We start from the raw sequence: 21,508 nt of genomic DNA on the forward strand, positions 1-21,508 counted from the left end.
AACACTAACTTGGGAATACTGGTATTAACATTCTATTAGAATACTATGACTTATTAATTTTTGTTTCAGCTGTATGTGTAAATTGACACTAAAAGAACTGTGTAGAGTTTGATGAGCTCTTCACCTTGTTCTCAACTTTAGCGTCCTTCGTTCATAATAGAGGAAATGCCCTCATTCACCTGGCCTGTTAAAAACCTGTTAGGAGATTTATTTTATGTTATAGTCTTGTGAAAAAATACAAGTGCTAGGATTCTAGACCTGTGAGCCCAGGGTGTGATATTTTGGACTGTAAATGCCAAGATATTTGTTAGGATTTCAGAAATGGTCATTTAAGTACTCACTGGGTTATTTTTTCTTTTGGTGATGAAGACGTTTCATTTGCCAAATGCACTGATATCTAGAAGATACCTAAGTAAGATCAACAGTACTGTTTGCTGTGAATTATTTACATAAGGCAGAAATATAAATTTAGGTGCTTGTTGGCTTTTAGGCTTCTTCAATTATTCCTTTGCTCTCATTTTTTCTTTATGAATATTTTGTGTTAGAAAGGAGATGTTAAGAAGGGGCTCCCCTTGCTTTTATCCTTTACAAAAAACTTTAAGTTCCACTTTAATAGAACAAATTTAGTGTGATGAAATATTTCCATCTTTATTCTTCTCTCTTGCTGGCTATGGAGAAACCTAAAGCTTTGAGCTCTTTTACAGGGTTCCTGTAGCAGGATAGTTTGCATACAAAAAGTAAGGAATAAATTAATTAACTCACCCATTTTTCTCTGGCAGTGCACTTTAGACCAGGAAAGAATCCTGAGATAATTGTTGTCCTGAAAAAGAAATGAATAGGGAGAAATAGATCTCAAATTTTTGTTGCTGTCTTTTTTGTGTTTCAGCTGTAACGATGACGAGACCTCATGTGGACTTTGGAAATCCATTTTCCTGTCTGCTTATGACAATGAGTCATTATGAATGGTCTGTTTGAAATAAGACTGTAAAGCTTATGCTAGTCTGGGGTTCTAAGAGTAACTAAAAAAAAAAAAAACTTTAGTGGTTAATGAAACCCTAGTGTAGATTTGAATTAGAACACACAGTGAAAGAAGAAACAATTATAGGTAAATATTATTGAAAACTTAAAATCTCCTAATGCTCTGAAAGAAATGCAATCTTTTTTAATGAGTCCTTGAAGGCTTGTTTGACTTGCTTGTTTTGTAGAGTGTAAATGAAAAGGTTCATCAAAGGGATAAACGAGGTGTTGAGCAATGATACCACCTTATTAAGGGCCACTCCTTCCTTTGCTGGTTTGATATAGATGGAGATGCAACTTCCATAGGTGAGGGAAACTACAATCACATGGGAAGAACAAGTAGAGAAAGCCTTTTTTCTTTGCTGAGCAGAGGGCAGTCCTAAGATGGTCTTGATGATGTATGTATAGGATACAATTACACACACTAGTGTGAATATGAGGGTTAGCACATCCATGGTTAAAACAACTTGTTCTACAAATTGCGTGTCTGAGCAAACAATCTTCAGAAGAGGGGATGCATCACAGCCAAAATGGTCAATGAGATTGGAGTTACAGAAATCTAGCTGAACTCCCAGGCTAAGCAGTGGGAGTATGACAAGTAACCCAGTCAGCCAACAGCCAAGGACACATATGGTGCACACCCTGTCATTCATGATGGTGGTGTAGCGCAGAGGCTTGCAGATGGCCACATAGTGGTCATAGGACATGACAGTTAGAAGAAAGATTTCTGCTGCCCCGACAAAGATGACAAAAAATAATTGGACTACACAAGCATTGTAGGTAACACTTTTGTCCCCAGTGTCATGCTGTACAGGAATCTAGGAACACAGACAATTGTAAATATTATTTCTAAGATGGAGAAATTGCAAAGGAAAAAGTACATGGGTGTTTTGAGATGAACGTCCACCAGTGTGAGGAGGATAATGATTAGATTTCCAGCAACGGTGAAAATGTAGGTAAGGAACAGAAATACCATTAGAAAAACTTGTAGTTGTGGGTCATCTCTTAGTCCTAGCAGGATGAATTTTGTTACTGCAGAACGATTTCTCATCAGTGATTTTAGCTATGTAATGAGCTTGTGTCTTAAATCACAAGCTTTGAATCTGGGGAATAGACTATAAAAACAATATTTCAATATGCTAAATGTAGAAAATTCAATCAAGACAGTAAAAGCACATTTTTTTTTCTTTTACTTGATCATCAGCAATGTTGATGTAGAAGTGGCTGCACCCTGCTTCATTTCCCTGGACTCTGCTTTACCCAGGGCTTCAGAATGAGGTTCAGGAAAAATATCTTTCTGATTTCCAGTAGGATCTCACAGTCCACTGAGAGGAAGGCAGGCATCATGGTATCCCCAGTGGGGGCTGCATAAATATTGGCTAAATGGAAAAAAAAAAATGATCTTCGTAAAAATTTCATTTCCCCATTTGTCAGGGCAGTGCATCAAGTTGTTCTCATACACTATGGTAATGTGTTCCCACCAGTGGCTTATCTGTACTATTTTTAATGCTTTGCAACCCTTGTTCCCCTCAAATAAGGCCTGCTTAACTTCACCGTTTGGCTGAACTGTGGTAGTGTCCCAGGGTTGTCATTAAATCCCGAGTCACATACTCCTAAATAATTTCTTCTTCATGCTTCCTTCATGATAGCATGCTGAAATATTCCACTCTGTTTCTCTCCTATGCCTCTGCTTTGCCTCCTTTTCTGAATTTGCATTGTGTATAGGCTTCCTGATAAGAGATTTGTTGGAACTTAAAGGATTTAAGCAATAAGGTGATCTCCATGTGATGCCTAATATCCCACCCATCCCATACCATGCCTTCCCAACAAATAGGATGTTCTATGGTCTTTCCTAGAAAACACAGTCCTGTCTTAGACTTCCATAATCCTCACTGGGGACTTGCATTTTATGCATAGCTATTTATGTTCACAGTGCCTTCTGAGTCTGCCATCTATATCCAAGATGGAAAGAGGTGGTAGAATCCACTTGGGAAAAAAGCTGACCTCTTTGCCATGATTCCCTTCTTCAAAGGCTCACCTTACCCTTGGGCATGTTACTAATCATGGTTGCCCCTATTACACTGCACATTTCTGCCCATCAGCACTCTGGTCCAAGGATGGACTCTGACTCTGCGTTTAGTCCCCCAAAGAACAATTATCACCAGGCATTAATATTTAACAAGGATTATGTATGACATAAGGCTCCTGAGTGATGCATACGAAGCCAACTGAATGGAGCCATTCTACTCTGTAACACATGGGGTTGCCATTGAATTGACTTGATGGCTATGGACTTTTTCTTTCTTTTTTTGTGTATGATGTGGAGAATATAATTTTACAGTTAGGTATGGATATTCTTAAACCCAACCAAACCACTTGCCCTGGAGTTGATTCTGACTAGTGGTGACCCCAAGTGTGTTAGAATGACACTGTGCTTCACAGGGCTTTCAGTGGCTGGTTTTTTGAAAGTAGATAGCCAGGACTTTCTTTTAAGGTGCTTCTAGGTGGACTGAAACACAAGGTTTTCAATTAGTGGTTGAGTGCATTAGCCATTTGCCCCAGTCAGGGGCTCCACAGATACTCTTAAAAGCCAACATATCCCCTTACGAGTTTTCCTAAAAGACTGCTTCCTTCTGAGGATTGTGAAAAAGAAGCCATCTTTTCTCTACCTCCCAGGAAGCTCTTGAGTAATTTTTCATTCCTCGTATTTACCTATTCACTCACCCATTCCAGTAATGGAGGCAATATCACACCTCTAAGAAGTGTCAGGGCTGAGTTTTATCCCAGGTCAAACTAGATCCACAGCTATGGCATTTCCAGGAAAGCTCTAATTTTAGAATTTTTGGCTATTTCAACAATCATTAATTAATTCAAATGTTGGCTTTTCAAATGTTTCTTATCCACTCAGAATATCACCAGGGCATCTGGGTTTCTTCAATAAATCCTCCCTTGAGACACTATTTTGTAATATGAATGGTTTTTATATGACATTTGAAGATATTACCACCCAAAATACCATAAGTGTTGTTTTTTCTAAGTTTAGGGAAGGCATAATTTTGTTTGTTATTTCTATTGAGGGGAGCTGCCCCAGTGCGACAGAGTTAAAGACACCTTTGTAGAAAAAGGCTGGTGACTGAGACTAATGGGATAAACAGTTTGCCTGAGTGTTGGCAACCTTTAAGTAATGCACGTTCACACAGAGATTGCTCTACTAAACTAGGAAGTGGTGCTTTCCCAGGAACCACACATTTTATCAGTTAGTGCCCCTGATGTTCTTCTCTTCCTCTTTCCTTGCCTGTATAATGCAGTGCCTTCATGATGGCCTCCAGTGACCTCCAAATAATCACTGGGTGGCATCTCCTTCTCTTAAATTATTCTGCCTCCCTTACAAATCTTAAAAAAAATAAAATCTTTGAGGTGGGGCCAAGAGAGTGGAGTAGTCAGATGCTTCTGGTGATCCCTCTTACAAAAAAGACCCCCCAAAACAAGTGAAACATATGTATATATGACAAGCTAGGAGCCCTGGACATCAAAGTCAAAGTTAGGAAACCAGGCTGAGTGGCAGGGGGAGGGAAAGACGGTTCAGAAGCAGCGAGCAGTTGGGGGACCTGACAAAGCAGGAATCAGCACCCCTCAGCCACGATCCCATTGAGCAACCACCCTGGGGCTGGATGTAGCATTGGGGATGTAGTTTCATCAGGGAGAGAGAGTGAGCCACACAGTCTACTCACACCTCCAGAACCAGAGAAGAACAGTGCTCTTGGCAAAAGCTAAGTACTTGTGTCTATTTTACTGCACCCCCCAGACCCCCAGCCAGCTTCAGAGCTGTTGATTTCCCTGGGCCGGAGATAAGCCCTACTGCGTACCCTGAGCCATTCTCCTGGCCTTGGAGAAGGAATAAATTAACAACAGGGGAAAAAGATAATCTGCCACCTCCACTAAGCTGGGGAGCTCAGGGCAGAAGTGGCTCCTGTCCAGGCACAAATGGTCGCAGGCTTTGAATGCCTTTAACCCTGCATGGATCTGTGTGGGCCCATTTCAGGAGATCAGGCCCTTGTGACTGCAATGGTATATATGCTTGAGATGTGACTTCACCTGTCTCAGCTGTGTGGTGGTGAGGTGGGTTTTTGATGTTTGATACCACTTTGGCTATTAAACAGGGTCCTCAGCTTCCCACATCGGGGGGCTTAGGACTGGTCTTTCCACAGACATCACCTAGCCACCCACAACAGGGGTCCAAGGATAAGTGGTGCCTCCCAGTCTTTACAACCATAAGCACTGGGTGCCCATGGTTTGGCTGCAGAACCCACCCACCTGTGCACTCTGGGGAACAGGGACACGCTTTCCTCACAGACAATCAGGTGGACAGTTGTTAGCCCCTTGCCTTGTTCAGATTGTGACCCCCTACTGCAACTGGATACCTGTGCCTACAGCAATCACCCTTGCCCCTCTAAGACTGTAGGACAGAGTCTCTACCACACACTTGATGAACTACTTGGATACCTGAGCTGAATCCATACAAGAAAAAAGAATGGACTCCTAGAATCATATACCTGGTAACAGCTCTAGCCATCTGGTGATAGGACGTTAGAGCTTCAAAGGTCGAAATGATTAAACTAGCTTACTCAAGCAGCCTCTTTAGGCATATCAAAACAAAACAAAGCAAGAAACTAGGATACAGTAAGCAAACATAAAATAAATTAATACAACAACTTATAGATGGCTTGGAGACAACAGTCAATATCAAATTCACATAAAGGAGCAGAACATGATGGCTTCAACAAGCTCTCAAAGCAAAGAATCAAAGAATCTTCTGGACGAAGATATATTCCTAGAATTACAAGGTGTAGAACACAAAAGATTAATATACAGAACTCTTCAAGAGATCAAGAAGGAGATCATGCAAAACACAGATCAAGCCAAGGAACACACAGATAAAATGGTTGAAGATCTTTAAAAAGGTTATTCAAGAACATAATGAAAAATTAATTGGCTATAAGAGTCCATAGAGAGACAGCAATCAGAAATTCAGAAGATTAACAATAAAATTTCAGAATTAGACAATTCAGTAGAAAGACAGAGGAGCAGGATTGAGGAAATGGAAGTGAGAATTAGTAAGATTGATGATAAAACACTTGTCTGCAATACGTTCCAAGAAAAATCAGATAAAAGAATTGAAAAAAATGAAGAAACCCTAAGAATCATGTGGGACCCTATCAAGAGAAATAACCTAGGAGTGATTCGAGTACCAGAACAGAGAGGGATAACATTAAAGACAGAGAGAATTGTTGAAGATTTGTTGGCAGAAAACGTCCCTGATATTGTGAAAGATGAGAAGATATCTATCCAAGAGGCTCATCGAATCCTGCAGATATATGCATACCCATGTTCATTGCAGGATTGTTTACAATAGCAAAAAGATGGAAGCAACCAAGGTGCCCATAAATGGAGGAATGGGTAAATAAATTACGGTGTATTCACACAATGGAATACTACACATTGATAAAGAACAATGACAAATGTGTGAAACATTTCATAACCTGGAGGAACCTGGAAGGCATTATGCTGAGTGAAACCAGTTAGTTGCAAAAGGACAAGTATTGCATGAGACTACAATTATAAGAACTCAAGAAATACTTTAAACACAGAAGAAGATGTTCTTCGATGGTTACAAGAGTGGGGAGGGAGGGAGGGAGATAGAGGGGTATTCACTAATTAGACAGTGGACAAGAAGTATTTTAGGTGAAGGGAAAGACAATACACAACCGGATTAATTCAAAAGCAAAGGAATTTCCTGAGTAAACTAAATGCTTCGAAGGCCAGAGTGGCAGGGGCGGAGGTCTGGGCACCATGGTTTCAGAGGACATCTAGGTCAACTGACATAATAAAATCTATTAAGAAAGCATTCTTCATCCAACTTTGGTGACTGGTGTCTGAGGTATTAAACACTAGCAAGTGGTCATCTAAGATGCATCAATTTGGCCTCAACTCATCTGGAGCAAAGGAGAGTGAAGAACACCAAAGATACGGGGTAATTATGAGCCCAAGAAACAGAAAGGGCCACATAAATCAGAGACTCCATCAGACTGAGATCAGAAGAACTAGACGGTGCTAAGCTACAACCAATCACTGCCCTGACAGGGAACACAACAGAGAATCCCGGATGGAGCAGGAGAGCAGTGGGATGTAGACCTCAAATTCTCATAAACAGAGCAGACTTAATGGTCTGACTGAAACTGGAAGGACTCTGGAGTTCATGGTCCCCAGACCATCTGTTATCCCAAGAATGGAACCTTTCCCAAAACCAACTCTTCAGACAGGGATAGGACTGGACTATAAGATAGAAAATGTTACTGGTAGGGAGTGAGGTTCTTGGGTCAAGTAGACACATGAGACTATGTGGGCAGCTCCTGTCTGGAGGGAATATGAGGAGGCAGAGGGGACAGAAGCTGGCTGAATGGACATGGGAATACAGGGTGGAGAGGAGTGTACTGTCTCATTAGGGGGAGAACAACTAGGGGTATATAGCAAAATGTATATAAATTTTTGTATGAGAGACTGACTTGATTTGTAAACTTTCACTTAAAGCATGACTGAAAAAAAACACTTAAGTCCTCCATTTTGAGGAAACAGCTAGAATAAAATTTGTGAATTTCACAGGATTGTTTGAATGAGTGCTTTAAGAGGGAAACTATTAGTGCAAAGAAATTATATTTAAAACTGGAGTTTTAGAGAATGTGGCATAAATGTTTTACTTCCCGCTATCAATAACAGACAGTTTTAAATTATGGAAATCTACTATTCATCATTTTTTTTGGTGCAAGGAGAAGAACATTACTTTCATCCTCCGTAATAAAATTAGTACATATTCATTTACTACATATATTTAGAAACAACAGAAAAACATAATAAAGAAAAATCTATAATCACATCACCAGGAGTCCACCACAACTCAAAAACACAATTTGACTTGCTCTTCATTTCTCTATCATATATACAAGAAAATTGTAAAAGTTATAGTTCTAATATTGAACATTTAGGTTGCTTCCATTTGTTACATAATAATATTTTCATGATGGCCCTAGTATATAAATCTTTTTCATCTGTCTGATTAATTCTGCATTTGAGACCTAGTCAAAAAGGAAATATTGAGTTAAAGCACTTTTGATTCTTATTGTCAAACTAATCAATTAGGAAATGCGTACCAGTGTATACTTCCAACACTAGTATCTGATAATCTTGGTTCCCTAAAGCCTTGGGGATTTCAGTATTATTCTTTTGGGAATTACTTTAAGTATTTTTTACTAAAAGGTAGTCCTAACTAATATTGTTTCTGTTGGGGTTTTCTCTTAAGTGAGCTAAAATACTTTAACGCTTATTGGCTAATTTTAAATAGTATATTTCACTAAAAAAAAAAAGAATCATCATCATCCTATTTCCCTGGCTATATAATGTTTTAAATTCATAGCAAGCATGTATTTATTGAACATGTGAATTATTTGTCTGAATGCAATAGTAAAAAGACAATTATCTTCAGAAGCTCCAGGTCCTAGCATCTAACCTAATTAATATGTCTTTAATTATTATGGATTCCTTTAGGGCTGAGGAAGCCCAGGAATGGGCTGGAAAAGAACTGGAAAGTTTCAATATAAGTTAGATAACCATTTATCAGAGCGCTTAAAACTATCAAATACCACTTTAAGGTGATATCTAACTCTCATGTTTTAGCATTTTATTGTGTACCTAGCTGGCCTTACCCTTAATCTTGATCCTTTCTAAGAACACTAGTCAAGAGTCACGTTCAGATTCAAATACCGTGTTATAAAGAACAGAGTGAAACTTCAGGAATTACTTTTCAAGTCTTCCCTGAGCATGAAGGTACTTTTTGGGTTCAGACTTTTTAGCAGAAAGCACTGAGCTTGCTGCCTTTACCTAGGGACTACTTTTATGTAACCTCCGCGATTCCAGCTTCCAAACCTTAGGCACAGATATGACAAGCATTTCATACTTACTTTCTGGTGGTTCCCCATCACTTTTTAGGCAATTTAACCCAAAGTTCCTCCTTGGGTCTGAGAAACACCAGGTACCAGTAGGTATCTTTGAGTAAACTTTGGCATACTTTTTAAGCCTCTCATGCTCTTTCTGGTAAAAGTGCCTGCAAATGAAAGGTGATACGCAAAGTTTCCATGGGCCACAATGGCGCAGAGAGCAGCACCACTCTGCTCTTACTCTCACAAAGACTAAAAAAGAGTCTGATTCCTATCTCATCAAACTAAGAAATACTATTTCCCTGTATTCTGTGACTGAAGGAATGGACAAACAAGGCCAACGAGTGTTGGCAACTCTGCGTGGCTTCAGAAATGAAGATAGTCTGATATCTCTGAGCAAAAAAATGTATTGCCATAAATTTTAATTAGTAGAAATGGTGTCTGTTTTATTGGTTTAATCTGCTCAACTATACAGGGAACATCTGAATGAAAAACAAAAGTGTCCTAGGTGGCCCTATTCAAACCACTAATAAACCTACAGGGAAATTAACTTTGTCAAAAAAAAAGAAGAAAATAAAAATGTAAGCAGCACCTGTGGGGGGTAGTGTCCACAGAGACAAGAAATGCAAAAATAATAGTCTCAGTTGCACCACAGAAAAAGGCAGAAGATAAAGTCACAATCTGGTCCTCATCGTGTTCTCTTTACATTGTCTATTGCCTTCTTCATTTGAATTCAGGAGAAAACTAGTTGAGGATATGCTGGGAATCATCTGATGATTTCTGTGTTACAGGATATACTCATATGTCCCAATCAAGGCAGCTCTTCTCAGATATCTGATTGTTAGTCTTAATTTAATTAGTCTAAATGTCTTATTTCAATGATGGGGAGAACTAATGTTCATCTCTTTTGTCCTACTGATCATATAGTTCATTCTACTCAGGTAGAAGAAATAAGTATTCATGTGTTAATTCATTACTGTTATTTCAAGCTCAAAACATACAGGGATTTTACTACACTGAAAGACGTGTTTCTCCCTACCAAGAATGAAGGATATAGGTGGATAAAACACAAGACTCAAGTATATTCTAGATATAACACATCGTCTTCAAATATAAACACGTAGATATTTTTAGAAGAGGAATAATAAAAAATAGAGAAATGTACAGTTACAGTGGGAAATTTCATTCCCACTCTCAGGAAATGATATAACTCTAGACAGAAAATTAGAAAGGGCATAGAAGCCTGGAATAACATTATCATCCACTTGGTCCCAATTGACATTTATGGGTCACACCACCAAAAAACAGCAGGACACATATTCCTAGTAAATTTGCATGGGAAATTCACCAACATAGACCCTATTCTGGACCCTAACACTAACTCAACAAATTTGAAAAAATTGATATACATGAATGTTTATTGACCAAAAAAGCATTAAACTAGAAATACAAAGAACTAATTGATTATTTATTGGTTACTTTCGTTTTGGTAATTTCATTATTATAATTTTTTTCAACAATAAAGTGTCCATCAAGTCGAGATCACAACTTCAGTATCTACCGACGTTACTGGTTCTTTCTTCCTATCAGCTGACGCTTTGTGGCTAAGGGATACGCACTGGGGAAGAGGAAGTATCTATCGATCTGTTATTTTTTTTCATTCCTTGTCATTTCATCTCACTTCCTCTATACATGGTCATCTACTATTCCATCAACAAGCCTGTACCTGCTGGAATCCTTGCCCTGGTAAGTACCACATGGGGTAACTTTCTAGAGCTCTCTTACAGTAATCTGTCGCATTTGGGGTGAATTTCCTCTTCTCAGCATGTCTTCAGATAAGTAGTAATATCTCAGCTTTTCCTTTTTGCAGTTAGCCTCATTTCTGAGTGGTTCATTGGAGTACCTACCATTTCTTGACATTTTACTTGAGGCAAATCCCATTATCTTCTTCCCAGGGAGGGAGGAAAATGCTACTCTACTTCCAAGTAATCTGACAATTTCTACTCAGGAGAATTTCATCTTATCTGAAAAGCATGGTGGGGGTGTTACCCAAAGCATGTCCTCCTCTGTGTGGCTTCTTGTCAATAAAGACATGCTGAGTTGAGGAGGGAGGAAGAGCCTTTATTAAAAGCTCACAGGCAAGGAACAAGGAGGTGTACACCTCATGTAAAGGTCTCCGATCAAAGGGTGGCAGAACCTTTTAGATGGTCTCGTACAGGGAAGTGCAAATATTACGGGGACTATGTAGGTTATCATGACATGCAGGCACAGTAAGACAAATTGTATTTTTTTTCCCTTTGGCATGTAGGCTACTAAACTGGGTTTGACTGGCTTGAGCCACACCCAGTACTTTGAGGACAATCACAGGAGGGGGCAGATTCCCTTTGGTCTAGGGGCTCCCTATTGAGCCACACCCCTTGCCATCACCTAAGGTTTTGTTTACTAATGGACAGGAAGGGCAGGTAAGCAGCTCCTCCCTGCTTGGCTATCAGGGGTAAGGGCTGAAGGACCCATTTTCCCACAACATGGCAAGTCCTGGGAAGGTGTCTCTAAGAATTCCTTAGATAATCTTTTCATTTTTCATTGTTTTTGGAAGAGAGCCTAAAATCTGAGGTGGTTAGTGTTTGTAGATAGAGCAAATTGAAAGCAGAACCTTAACTCCACCGTAAGTCTTTCCATGAGTCTGGAATCCATCTTGAATCTTAAAGTTGCCCTTTTCTAACAGCAGTTTTTCTGTCCTGTGTTTAACCTTTGGTCATTCTTAAAAATACAAACTAAAGAAAATATTTTCCTCTGTGGTCAAGCAATGCAGGATATCCCAGCCTGTTCCAGAAGGGCCTTAACACACAGTATTATCAAAAAATCTCATTTACCATAGACTCCCAGGAAAAGACATGCTTGAGAAAGCAGTTTAGTAGCATGTGCCCAGAAAAGCTTGTCCCACAATTGTCTTGTGACTCCTTATATACCCTGCTGCCTGCACAGACCTCTGCAATGGAAGTCACGAATCACTGGGGTCCACCTATATTTTACTCCTCTCTAACTCCCCTGATTGCCTGAAAATCAATCAGAATATTGCAGTCCCTGCCCTCCCATCCTCATTCTTTGTTTAGACCCTATAAAAATGTTTGTGTGATTATCATTGTTGCCCGATTAAGGCCCATGGCCTGGAGCAGTCGAGCCAATGAAACATACTCCAAGTCAGAAAGACAGAGAAAGTTTATTTAGGAAGTGGCACCAAAGAAAAGTCGAATAGCAACACAGCCTGTCTCTATGGATTCCCGAAAGCCAGTTTCACATTAGAACTTATATGTGACTGTTAGAAGAGTTGAAAGTGTCTTTTGCCATGTAGCCCACAGATGACCAAATGAGTTACACATTGCAAGATACCTACAAAAGACTCCTTATCAGGCTAAAGAGGTACATGCTGAAAACCTCCTTATCAGGCTAAAGATTTACAGGCCAGACATCTGGGCTCTAATGTTTGTGTGGGGGTTCATAAGTCACAGACAGTGGAACAGATAAAAACAAAGTCATTAAGGAAGGTATGCAGAATCATGAACAAAAGTATGCAGAAAGGAGAAGGTAGGCAGAGGAAAAAAAGACTTAAAGGTTCATCATGGCGTTAGTTATGTCAAGCTCTTAATCGCCCGTCCTGAATAGGAGAAAACATGTTGCGGAGTACTGGGGTCACACTGTGCCTTGAACTCCGCAGTTTCGTATTCATGGAACACGTAATTCCTGGCTCAAGCTTATCTTGAACCCTTAATAATCCTCTCTGTTTAACTCAGAAACAGCCTTGGAGTTTTCTCTACTATGTATTTTGTTGTCCTGGAGTTGGCTTCAGCTCATGGTGACCTTATGTATAACAGAACAAAACATTGTCCTCTAGTAGGCCATCTCCATGATCTTTGCTCATGAAGCTATTGTGTCAATTCATCTCATTGAGGGTTTCCTTCATTTTTGCTGACCCTCTAGTAAACATGGTGTCCTTTTCTAGTGATTGGTCTTTCCTGATGGTGTGTCAAAAGTAAGCAAGATGAAGTCTGGCCCTCCTTTCTTCTAAGGAACATTCAGGTTATATTTCTTGTAAGACTGGTTTGTTCACTCTTCTGGCAGTCCACATTATATTCAATATTCTTTGCCAGCACCATTTTTCTTGATTGGTTGACTGTTAACGGGAAGGCTGGCAGTTTGAATCCACCAGTTCCTCTGTGGGAGAAAGATGTAGCAGTCTACTTTGGTAAAGATTAAAAACCAAACTAAACCTGTTGGTTTAGGTCAATTCCGACTCCTAGCAATCCTATGGTAAAGATTATAGCCTAGGAAACCCTATGGGGCAGTTCCTCTCTGTCCTATAGAGTCCTTATTAGTAGGAATGACTCTATGGCAATGGGTTAACACCACCATTCAAATGCATCAACTGTACTCCTGTCTTCCTTTTCAGTGGTCCATCTTTCATATGCATATGAGGTGATTGAAAAGACCATGGCTTGACTCAGGCACACCTTAGTCATCCAAGTGATACCTTTGCTTTTTAACACTTTAAAGAGGTTTTCTGCAGCAGAGGAGCCCTGACCCTGCAGTAGTTAGGCATTCAACTTCTAATCAAAAGGCTGGAGCAGTTCAAATCCACCAGCCACTCCTTGGGAACCTTAGGGGCAATTCTAAGCTGTCCTATAGGGTCTCTCACCAAATTGATTTGCATGGAGCATATGATGATTAAATGACTTCATTTGGAGCAACCTGAAGGTTTTGTGTAATGAAAAAAATTTTTATAATAAATTTTTTTTTGTGCTTTAAGTGAAAGTTTACAAATCAAGTCAGTCTCTCACATAAAAATTGATATACACCTTGCTACATACTCTCCCCCTAATGAGACAACCTGCTCCCTCCCTCCACTCTCTCTCTTCGTGTCCATTTTGCCAGCTTCTAACCCCCTCTACCTTTTCATCTCCCCTCCATGCAGGATCCAAGAAGCTCACTCTTCACCAGCATGCCTCCCCAACCCATTGTCTAGTCCATCCATGTCTGAAAGTTGTCTTCTGGAATGGTTCCTGACCTGGGCCAACAGAAAGTCTGGGGTCCATGGCCACCGGGGTCCTTCTAGTCTCAGTCAGACCATTAAGTCTGGTCTTTTTATGAGAATTTGGGGTCTGCATCCTACTGTTCTTCTGCTCCCTCAGGGGTTCTCTGTTGTGTTCCCTGTCAGGGCAGTCATTGATTGTGGCCTGAAAAATTTCTTTAAGTGTGGTAAATCTAATGTCATTGTATACCAGGAAATAAAAATATTGCTGTTAATTCTTTAATAGCAAAATGAATGTAATGGTAGCCCACAATTTGTTCTTGTTTGCTCTTTTACAGTTTTGTTTTTTTTAAATAATCCTTCATTCTTTTTAGGTTTCTTGAGCCTTCAACTTTCATTAAACTATGTCATACAAGTTGGTTTCACTGAACATAATTAGTTTCTCTGGATCATTAATCTCAGGGAAAATTTTTCTTTCGGGTTGCTTTGTTTATTTTTCCTGAGTCAATGGAACCCCTTGAGTATGTATTTAATAAAATGATAACAATCTTTTTCATTTTAAAAGTGTAAAATTAGCAATGCCATATCTCTTAGCTTGGTGGGTACATATACATATTCATATATGATATTCCTAAAATATTTCTATTCCAATTCTCAGTTACGAGGAGTGTAAGCAAGTATTTCATTGGTGTTAATAATTGATATGATACCAAGTGGGCATAAAGAGAGAAAATACTAGGGAATTTACCTTATCTAGGATATAAACCAAATATATTGTAGCTTTTACTTTTTTTTTATGTTACCCTTGTCCTGAGCATTAGTGTAAGTTCATATGTGTATGTGGGGGTAGAATGAATGTTGGAGAATTTATAGAACAGAATACCTCTTCTACCTTTTTTACATTGAGTCAGAAATAAGTGTGGTGTGTGTTAAAATTGCAGATTGAGGCAATTATTGTGGACATCAAAGGCAAATATTTATCAGTGGCTTATTTTTGTTAATTTGGATTAATAATTCTTTGTAATTTTATAGTTTAAAAATATAAATGATAAGGGCACAGAATTCATCAAATGCACCTGAAATCCATGCCTTAATCCCCCCCCCCCCCATTATTTATGTAAACTGCGTGGCAACTGATAAGGTGTGAAGAACAAATAATAAGGATCTGGCTTCTCAAAGGAGAACATTTGACTCCAAGGCTATCATTTAGCCGCATTATGTCTGGATGATTTTTGTCAGATTACAGCTTTCTATGGGGATGTTTTTCCATTTTCTAATGAAGAAAGCTGTGGTAAAGTCTTAAAATTGAAGAACTTTTGACTTTAATCTGTCCTCAATATGGAGCCATTGAAGATATCTAGAAAAAAAACCTCATATTCAGTTTTGGGTGATTATATAAGAAATATGACTGGTGGATTTAAGAAATAAAAGTCTACAGGGAGGCAGACAGACCAGTTTGGAGAAAGGTTGAAAAACTACAATATTAATTCTCCATCTGAAGAGATGTTTTTTCCTATAACCTAGTCAACCTGCAACAGGCAAACAGCCAAGACTTACCTTTTGGTTACCTTCTAGGCAATCAACTTTCTCAGAGAAATGATACAATTGCCTATTTCTGTCAAGAGTGGTATATGGCCAGTCATTCACACTCAAACTCCTTGAGTCCCTTATTTTCTGCTTTCCCTTATCTCTCTTACAAATCAGTTATTAAGTGTTATTGGTGATGTATAGAGCCCTGGTGACTCTGTGATTCAGAGTTAGGCTGTTAACCAAAAGTTGAGCAGTTTGAATCCACCAGCCATTCCTTTGAAACCCTATGGGGCAGTTCTACTCTGTCCTATGGGGTTGCTATGAGTCAGAACTGGTTCAAAGGCGACAGATTTGGTCATTTATAACTTTCGTACCTTTTTCAGATGAACATTTTGCTTTGATGTAAGGATCCTTGTGTTTGATTGACCCACTGCTTTCTCACAAATGCTCTGTGTTTGCTTTTACACCTTTATAAATCTCTTCCAGGTGTAAGTGAAATTCTGTCTCCACACAGGAACTGCCAGGTTACAAGCAATGTGGAATTCTAGTTACATGCATGAGTTCTGGATCCGGATTACCTAGGTTCAAGTCTTAGCCTTCCAAAGTATTAGGTGTGTGACTTTGATTCTGTGACTCAGTTGCCTTATTTGAATATGGGAATAATCATCATAAAAAATAGCATATTATAATTATTAATAATAGTATATTGATGTTGATAGTAATAATAGCAATATAAAATTCATACGATTTTTAATTCATTTTATTGTTGTTCTACATTTTACTTGGAACAGTGTCTAGCACATAGTAAATAATATAAATCATTATTTTCCTTGGTCACAGGGCATTTTCTTCTGTATTGTAAGCTCTCATGATCTGTGCCACATATGTGGCACTTCAATCTATGTTGCCTTGTGAAATTCTGTGTATTGTTACCATTTCATGGTGTATGCTTTCCATATTGAATTGTTGTCCCGAGGAAGATTTGCTTCCTTGCATTTTCCATACTGCCTAGCAAAATACTGGACATAACATTCAATAGAAATGTCCAAAATTATAAACAAAACAGAATCTGAATTCCAGAGAATTTCTGAAGCTCTTCTAGTTTCAGGAAAATAATGCTGATTACTCACAAGAGGCATGTTACCTTTTCTGCAGGGATTTAAATATCCAAAGCCCATTGCCTTCTAGTCCATAAATATCCAAAGTAACAGAGATTAGGTTTGTCTTCAGAGCAACCACATAGGGATTAATTGTGCTGACAATGTGTTCCCTGGTGTCCTGAATCTCAAGAGATTAATGTTGCCTTTGCTGTCATCCTTAGGAACAAAAGTTAAAAGATGTTTGAGAAAAGCAGTCCCTGAGAAACTGGGTGAGGAAGTTGCAAAGGGAACTTCAAACAAAGGTCATCAGCATGCTAAGGAGATAAGGAAAAATAGAGTTGAATTGCATCTTTTTAACTGAGTAGACTGTAAAAGTGAACTCCAAGCTTTCTCCCAAATCCTCATTAAAGTAACCTTGGATTTATAGTAGCATGATGAAATAGTCGTCGTTTAATTTGAAGATTGTATTTAATTTCCTAAGAAATACCATAATCAAAGAAGGGCTATAAAGCCCAAGGGAAGGGGTGAACTTGAGAGGTCCTGCTTGTGTTCTCAGCATCCTCTTTTTCTCTTTTGAGAATAAAACAAAAGCTCCATGACACCAGGAATCTTGCCCTATCCGTTCAATGCTGTATTCCAGTGAATTTTGCCCTAGCTGTTCAGTGCTGTATTCTGGCACAAAGTAATCACTTAGCAAAGAATTCTTGAGTGAATAAATGAAAGAATGATAACAGATCTTGGATGGAAATGAGAGAAATATTTTCCGTGTTTCCCTTAACTGTATGTTCTCTCACCATGTTCCTTAGAAGTCTTCATGCCCATACTGTCATTTCCCTAATCATCCAGGTAGCAATCACAAGTGTGCAGTGAGCTCTATGACACCAAATTTGATTTCATCTAATTTTAAAGGGAGAAGGTGATTTCACAAGAATTGCTGGAGAATATGTTCTGGGATACAACAAAGAAATAATTTATAAATATTAAAAGCATGCACAATTTTATATTATTGATCTTTTTAAACCTTTTTATAAAGAGTGCAGGTCATACAATCAAAGCTGATATACAACGAGAAGTAGTGGAGAGATGATGAATAAGTATCCCTTCTTCAAGAAGGAATTCTTTAAAGTTTCTTCATCTAAGGTATTTTCCCCTTCTTTAGAAACTTCTTCAATCTATATGTACAATTAAGTGTCATAGTTGTTATAATTTTCTTGATCAGTCTGGGCAAAAAAGCCGTGATCAATTTCAGTACAACTTGAGGTGATTTTTAGGCACCACGGGTGCATCCTAGAGTGACCTCAGTTATCTCCTGTGCTACTTCCAACTCCAGGCTGAGGCTTCAAAGACCTGCAAAATGCTACCGTCTGGTGTTCCCTCTTAGTGAGGTGAATGGATGAAGAAGAGGAGAACGCCTCTTTATTCGGAACAGAAGCTGAATGAGTATCTCTCACGAACCTCCTGCATTTGCATATTGGCGCTATCCAATAGCACTCAGGTCCAGCAAGGTCAGTGGGGCTGGTTTATCGTCGTTCGATTCTCCACAATATACTTAACTTTGTTCATTATCATCCAAAGTTGTTAGAACTGGATACAGCTGGGCATTGCAAAAAATGAGATTTATGTACATAGGTTGTACTTGCTAAAGAGAGGCAGCTCAGGCAAAGTGATCAATCCTACTACAAAATAAATATGCATGTATTATAGATGCGTGATAGGTTAGTTACCAAAAAAAAAAAAATCACATTTCGTGGAATTTTGTTGGTTGTTAAATGGTTTTAAATGACAAAAGGAGAAAGGCTTTGGATTATAGGGCTGCCTCTCCCCCCACCCCAAGAGTTTTGAAGTATTCAGAGCATACACACTTTCTATGAACACAACTTTGAATGAATTTTTGGAAACACAATGAAACTTTAAAGTATAACTGCACAAGAAGGTACTGTTCATTAAACATAAATAACATTCATACATGCATGTGAAAGTATAAACATGTATTTCAGAAAGATAGAACATGGGTAGATGCTTTCAGCATCTTATAAAAAGAATTCACAATTATTGTTCTATTCTGTTCTATAGAGTTGCTAAGGCCAATGCACCTGGTTTTTGGTTTAGGTCCAATTCAACCTTTTTACTGCCCCTCCTAATCTTTTCATTGCCTTCATCATTAGGTTCATTCTGTTTTTTCACACCATGCCTGGATTTATCTCCAAAAGTCAACCTATTCTAAGCAACCAAATGCCCATCAACATGCTCTTCCCAAATTATGAACTATATGTATTGTTTTTGTTGTTCTTCTTAACTCTTAACATTTTCATTAACACAAGGTATAATGGAAGCCTTGATCATTAGAGAATTTTAATAGCTGGAATATAGCATTGAAGTAAACACTAAAAAACACTATCAAAGCCAAAATCAGTAGAAGATACCTAACACTTGAAAGCCTGGTTCTTTTCCTTCTCTAGTTATATCATATGGAAGAATGAACTAGACCCACATAATCTCAATGAAAGCCAGTAGAAACGTTTTTGTTAATAAAGAAATTTAAAAGACAAAAGAAAGCTATCTCCAACATCTTTGTGATTGACCCATTAATTCTTTTTATTTAATTCTGAAAGTGGACCAGTGAATGATCTAGGAATATCCTAAAAATTTTAAAATAAGGAGAGCGCTAGAGTACACAATTTTCTTTTATATCACATGTTAAACTGCAGTTGTTGTTGTTGTTAGGTGCTGTCTAGTTGGTTCCGACTCAGAGCGACCCTATGCACAACAGAACGAAACACTGCCCGGTCCTGAGCCATCCTTACAATTGTTGCTATGCTTGAGCTCGTTATTGCAGCCACTATGTCAATCCACCTTGTTGAGGGTCTTTCTCTTTTCTGCTGACCCTTTACTCTGCCAAGCGTGATGTCCTCTCCAGGGACTAATCCTTCCTGACAACGTGTCCAAAGTATGTAAGACACAGTTTCGCCATCCTTGCCTCTAAGGAGCATTCTGGCTGTACTTCTTCCAAGACAGATTTGTTCGTTCTTTTGGCAGTCCGTGGTATAGTCAATATTCTTCGCCAACACCGCAATTGAAAGGCATCAATTCTTCTTCGTTCTTCCTTGTTCATTGTCCAGCTTTCGCATGCATATGATACAATTGAAAATACCATGGCTTGGGTCAGGTGCACCTCATTCTTCAAGGTGACGTCTTTGCTCTTCAACACTTTCAAGAGGTCCTTTGCAGCAGATTTACCCAACGCAATGTGTCTTTTGATTTCTTGACTAGTGCTTCCATGGCTGTTGATTGTGGATCAAAGTAAAATGAAATCCTTGACAGCTTCAACCTTTTCTCCTTTTGTCATGATGTTGCTCATTGGTCCAGTTGTGAGGATTTTTGTTTTCTTTATGTTGAGGTGCAATCCATACCAAAGGCTGTTGTGGTCTTTGATCTTCAGTAGTAAGTGCTTTAAGTCCTCTTCACTTTGAGCAAGCAAAATTATGTCATCTGCATAAAGCAGGTTGTTAATGAGTCTTCCTCATATAGTCCAGCTTCTCGGAGTATTTGCTCAGCATACAGATTGAATAGGTATGGTGAAAGAATAAAACCTTGACCCACACCTTTCCTGACTTTAAAACATTCAGTATCCCCTTGTTCTGTCCGAACAGCTGCCTCTTGATCTATGTAAAGGTTCCTCATGAACACAATTAAGTGTTCTGGAATTCCCATTCTTCACAATGTTATCCATAATTTGTTATGATCCACACAGTCGAATGCCTTTGCTTAGTCAATAAAACAGAGGTGATCCTCCTTCTGACATTAGCAGTGATAACCCTGGTTGCACGTCTTCTTCGGAAACAGGCCTGAATTTCTGGCAGTTCTGTGTCAATAAGGTGCTGTAGCCATTTCTGAATGATCTTCTGCAAAATTTTGCTTGGGTGTGAGATTAATGATATTGTTCTATAATTTCCACTTTCGGTTGGATCACCTTTCTTGGGAATAGGCATAAATATGGATCTCTTCCAGTCAGTTGGCCAGGAAGCTGTCTTCCATATTTCTTGGCATAGACGAGTGAGCACCTCCAGCGCTGCATCTGTTTCTTGAAACATCTCAATTGATGTAGTCCATCAATTCCTGGAGTTTTGTTTTTCACCAATGCCTTCAGAGCTGCTTGGACTTCTTCCTTCAGTACCATCGGCTCCTGATCACATGCCATCCCTTGAAATGGTTGAACATTGACTAATTCTTTTTGTTATAATGACTCTGCGTATTCCTTCCATCTTCTTTTGATGCTTCCTGCGTCATTTGATATTTTCCCCACAGAATCCTTCACTATTGCAACTCGAGGCTTCAATTTTTTCTTCAGTTCTTTCAGTTTGAGAAACGCCGAGTGCATTCTTCCCTTTTGGTTTTCCATCTCCAGCTCTTTCCACGTGTCATTATAATACTTTACTTTGTCTTCTCGAGAGGCCCTTTGAAATCTTCTGTTCAGTTCTTTTACTTCATGAATTCTTCCTTTTGCTTTAGCTGCTTGACCTTCTAGAGCAAGTTTCAGTCTCTTCTAACATCCATCTTGGTATTTTCTTCCTTTCCTGTCTTTTCAATGACCTCTTGCTTTCTTCATGGATGATGTTCTTGATGTCATTCCACAACTCGTCTGGTCTTCCGTCACTAGTGTTCAATGTGTCAAATCTATTCTTCAGATGGTCTCTAAATTCAGGTGGGATGCACTCAAGGTCACATTTTCGCTCTCGTGGACTTGTTCTGATTTTCTTCATTTTCACCTTGAACTTGCATATGAGCAATTCATGGTCTGTTCCACAGTTGGCCCCTGGCCTTGTTCTGACTGATGATATTGAGATTTT

At 38.9% G+C, this 21,508-nt stretch overlaps 1 protein-coding gene across 1 annotated transcript in view; it reads right to left on the reverse strand.

Annotated features, from left to right (window-relative positions):
• Positions 1 to 1,133: 1,133 nt before the first annotated feature.
• LOC135231311 (olfactory receptor 6C2-like) overlaps positions 1,134 to 21,508 on the reverse strand; it is a 36,315-nt gene continuing 15,940 nt past the window's right edge. Inside the window, exons 3-4 of the mRNA XM_064285143.1 lie at positions 2,278 to 2,396; positions 1,134 to 1,835 (exon numbers count right to left, since the gene is read on the reverse strand). Coding sequence (XP_064141213.1) covers positions 1,134 to 1,835; positions 2,278 to 2,396 — 821 coding nt within the window. The remainder of the gene's footprint in view (positions 1,836 to 2,277; positions 2,397 to 21,508) is intronic.

Source organism: Loxodonta africana, chromosome 4, assembly GCF_030014295.1.
Source record: "Loxodonta africana isolate mLoxAfr1 chromosome 4, mLoxAfr1.hap2, whole genome shotgun sequence".
Classification (NCBI taxonomy): domain Eukaryota; kingdom Metazoa; phylum Chordata; class Mammalia; order Proboscidea; family Elephantidae; genus Loxodonta; species Loxodonta africana.